General features: G+C 42.9%; 1 protein-coding gene across 1 annotated transcript; it reads left to right on the forward strand.

Annotated features, from left to right (window-relative positions):
- The first annotated feature begins 761 nt into the window (after positions 1-761).
- On the forward strand, positions 762-3,245 carry LOC121180475 (ATP-sensitive inward rectifier potassium channel 12-like). The gene is made up of 2 exons (XM_041035917.1): positions 762-853; positions 1,607-3,245. Exons 1-2 carry the CDS (start codon positions 762-764, stop codon positions 3,243-3,245), a joined length of 1,731 nt encoding a protein of 576 aa, XP_040891851.1.
- Positions 3,246-4,425: the final 1,180 nt, after the last annotated feature.

Raw genomic sequence — 4,425 nt, forward strand, 5'->3', positions numbered from 1 at the left:
AAGGCTAACCACTAGCAAGGACCTAATCAATAAGCTTTCATTACACAAAACTGTCTGCTCCGTGCATTAGGGCAAGGCCAAAATTTGCGGTTAGGAATTTTTCATTCTTGTGATTTTTAGTCACGCTAGCTGCTTGACTCAGTGTCACAATGTCACTTTGTTGATCAGTCCACCACTTTGGTTTGGCTTTAAATATCACAACAGCTACTGGATGGATTGACACAGAATATTGTACAGACATTCATGTTTCCCAAATGATGTAAGCTAATGACTTTGATCCACTGACTCTTCTTGAAATGTCTCAACTACTTTTAGATTAATTCTGAAATATTGTGCAGACTTATGATCCCTGATCCCTGTTCATCTAGTGCCATCATCAAGTCCAAACCTCATTTTGTCCAGTACATTTGTTCTTGACCAATTCCTTCAAAACTAATCACATTCCCCTCTGCTGAACTGTTGTAATTGTCCAAAGGTAACCATTGTAAACATTGCACCTGATAATCATCAGTATGCTAGCATGCTGACATTAGCATTTAGCTCAAAGCACTCATGTGCCTCATTACAGTCTCACAGAGCTGTTAGCATGGCTGTAGACTCTGTAGACAAGGTCCTGTACCTTCACATTTTCAGTGATTGATGAAATCTTCCTTTTGACCCCCTTTTGTTCACAGAAAATGTATCATGAGAAGACAGTGCTGATAACAAATGCAAGACAGACCTGAGCTCATACTACCCTCCTGTCCAGCAACAGTACTTTAATGGTTGGAACTGCCCGCCCCAACCTACATTACTGCCCTCGCAGATACAGCCTGATGATCACCGGTGCCATGGGAGCTGTGCGAGTCAACAGGTGAGACGGGATGGGAAATAAAATTGTGTCAGTGGCTGCAATGGTTTTATTGGTCTATATGCTGTTCAAAGAAATATTTGCTTTACTTCTGTTTCTTCTCATTCAGGAAAAAAATGTCTGTTCATCAATAACTGCTACAAAAGAACAGCAGATATTAAAAATATTTTTACCTCATTCTGATAAGTCACCCTTTATAATGGGTTTATAAGTTTATTTATGTTAATAAATCATTAACTAATGTTTTATAGATCATTTATGAGATAATATTTAGAACAATGTTTGGGTTGTGAAAAATCTCTCTGGCTGGACCCTCGAATGGACCATTTGACATCTGGACAACAAGCCATTTATTAATATTTACCATTGCAGACTTGGTGAATCACAGTAAAAACCTTTCATAAATGACTTATGACCGATTATACATCCATACTTATGACTTATTAACTTTTTCTTAGAAACTCATGACCCTTTATAGATAAGTTTATTAGTGTGTGCAAGAGCAGAATTAATAGTTTATTACCCTTAATAAATTTCTTATCACATGATATTATTGACATTTCTATCTGCAGCCTTGACAGCTTGTTAGCTATTTTGTGTCTAAGACATCTTTTACCTTTGTCATTTAACTGATGTTTTGAATTTAAGGATCCATTGGCCCAGTGCCCTGTGAGAACAGAAAGCTTATCGAAACCTTAAAGAATAGAACGCTTATTATGTTCTCAAGAACTCACTTCATCTTCTCTGGTCTTCCAGATATAGCATCGTTTCCACAGATGAAGATGCCCTGAAGATCTCCAGCCTGGGCCTCCACAACGGCCACAGTCCTCTGAATCAGCAGACACTGTCGGGGGCCTGTATGCGAGGTGAGGAAGGAGGAGGAGAGTGTCCGGGAAGTGATGAAGGAAGAGGGGCTTTGTCTCTCAGGGTAACAAATGAGCCTATCGTCCACAACAGCTGTCGTGCTTCACCTTCATGCCGTCTGGGCCTGGATCTGGGCACCGGCCGTCTGCGCAGCCGCTTCGTGAAGAAGAACGGCCAGTGCAACGTGGTGTTCAACAACATGGAGGATAAGCCACGACGATACCTGGCTGACATCTTCACCACTTGTGTGGACATTCGCTGGCGCTACCTGCTACTCATCTTCACCACTACCTTCCTTCTGTCTTGGCTGCTGTTTGGTCTGATCTTCTGGGGAGTGGCACTTGCACATGGAGACTTTGACCTTCACAGCTCTGTGAAGGATGGGGATCCTCGGAGTACCGTAGAGGAAGGAAAAGATGAATGGCGGCCATGTATTCTCCACATCCAGGGCTTCATTGGGGCCTTCCTCTTCTCCATAGAGACACAGACCACCATTGGATATGGTTTCCGGTGTGTCACCGAAGAGTGCCCAGTTGCTGTGGTGACTGTGGTGGTGCAGTCCATTGTGGGCTGCATTATTGACTCCTTCATGATTGGCACCATCATGGCAAAGATGGTGCGGCCCAAGAAGCGGGCACAGACCTTGCTGTTCTCACACCATGCTGTTGTTGCATTGCGAGATGGTAAGATGTGCCTCATGTGGCGTCTGGGGAACATGCGCAAGAGCCACATCGTTGAAGCACATGTTCGCGCTCAGCTCATTAAGCCACATGTGACTGCAGAGGGTGAGTACCTCCCTTTGGAGCAAACAGACATTGATGTTGGCTATGACGATGGGCTGGATCGGCTGTTTCTGGTGTCGCCGCTGGTGGTGGTCCACGAGATCAACAAGAATAGTCCCCTGTATAACCTGAACCGCACTGAACTGCAGAAAGAGGACTTTGAGATTGTGGTCATTCTGGAGGGGATGGTGGAGGCCACAGCTATGACCACTCAGGCTCGCACCTCCTATTTGGCCAAGGAGATCCTATGGGGCCACCGCTTTGAGCCTGTGGTCTTTGAGAAGGGCGACCGCTACCATGTGGACTATTCTCGCTTCCATAAGACCTACGAAGTGCCATCTACACCTCACTGTAGTGCCAGGGACCTGAGCCAGATGAAGGGTCGTGGCGGGCAGTCCTCATCCTCCAGCTCAAGTTACTCCCAATCTCCATCACCATTTGCCCCAAGGGCGGCCCGCCACCTACTGGGCCCTCACTCCCCCAGTGCTTTCTGCTATGAGAACGAAGTAGCTTTGTGCTGTGGGGACGACGAGGATGAGGAGGATGTAAAGGAGGAGGCAGGCAACCTGAACGTAAGAGCTGACAGGGAGATAAAGATGAGAGATGACATTCACTTGGGTTTCAAGGAAACATTTGTGGAGGAGCAGACGGTGGAGATGTTGTGTGTTCTGGACACAGAGAATCAGATCAGCCTTGACAGACTACAACCCACCCTACCTTTATACATCAGCAGAGAGTCCGGAGTTTAATCAATGGTAATGGCTGCCCTTCCATTTGTTTCCTCTCTTTGTCTGTGTGCATCCAACCAAAGTATTGAACTAGTGTAAAAATAAAAGATGGAGGACACAATTTAAACTGTACATCTGGTGGAGGAGAAGGATCTTTTTTTGCAGCTGTCGCAAACTCCATTCAGCTTTAGCTCATAACTTGCTCTGATTTCAGGTATTGAACACTTTAAGTTGTAACATCAGCATCTATAAAACGCACAGCTCATTTACTTTTAAACATGGTGAACAGGCATTTCTCTCAAATCATGAGGAAAACTTTAGTGCTCTCGTTTTATTCAACATGATTTGTGTATGAGCTACAGTTAAGTCAAGCTTTTTGTTCTTGATTTCCATACATTTTTTTTGTAAATATGGTATGCTTTTGTTTTAATTTTAATATGATCATACATCATATACAGATAAATGTTCTGAGAGAAAAATACATTTATTTTAAAGGAAGCATGAAACACACTCAACTTCGCTTACTTTCTCTGTGTAACAATGAATTATTTATGTATTTTGAACTTCTGTCTTCCTGCCTGAGTTCTGTTACTTTTCACATTTGATAAAGCTATTTTCTTTTTCATGATTTATCAATTTATTCTATGATAGAAAACAAGTTTAAATAAATTAAATTCTGAACCATGGAAACAACATCAAACTGTTAAGTCACACATGTACAGATGAAGAACAAGCACTTTATTCTTACTTTTATCAATAGATACAAACACTTTGCAACGGTGTGTTGTTTTGTATGAACAAAGTACCTAATAAAAAACAGTACATGCTGTTGTTGCTTGAATTGTCTCTGTTGAGTCTCTGTTGCACATTTCCACACTAGTTTAGCCATCCATCCATGCTAATTACCATGTGTGCCCATTTAGATGAGATCACACACATCTTTTTGATGTGCCTTTGGATAAAAACGTGGCTGGTTGCTCTTTCTTATAACCGGCATCACTAGATTACTGACTGTGCAAAACAGGCAACTGCTCTGAGGACCTGCTGGGATCCTAAATGCACCAACTTCAGTTGTGTTGACCATGGATGTCAACACACAGCATGGCTCTAGGGTTGGCAATGTTGGTCAGTTGGTCTGTTGGTCATTTGGTTGGTCCACCAGTATGGTCCAGTATCTTTAACAACTATTTGGTGAATTTTG

Source organism: Toxotes jaculatrix, chromosome 4, assembly GCF_017976425.1.
Source record: "Toxotes jaculatrix isolate fToxJac2 chromosome 4, fToxJac2.pri, whole genome shotgun sequence".
Lineage (NCBI taxonomy): Eukaryota > Metazoa > Chordata > Actinopteri > Toxotidae > Toxotes > Toxotes jaculatrix.

Excerpts from the sequence above, each read along its gene's own strand:
- LOC121180475 (XM_041035917.1), top strand. The coding sequence starts at position 762 with ATGGTTGGAACTGCCCGCCCCAACCTACATTACTGCCCTCGCAGATAC. Across the intron at positions 854-1,606 it reads GGAGCTGTGCGAGTCAACAG|ATATAGCATCGTTTCCACAG; the intron begins GTGAGACGGGAT and ends CTGGTCTTCCAG.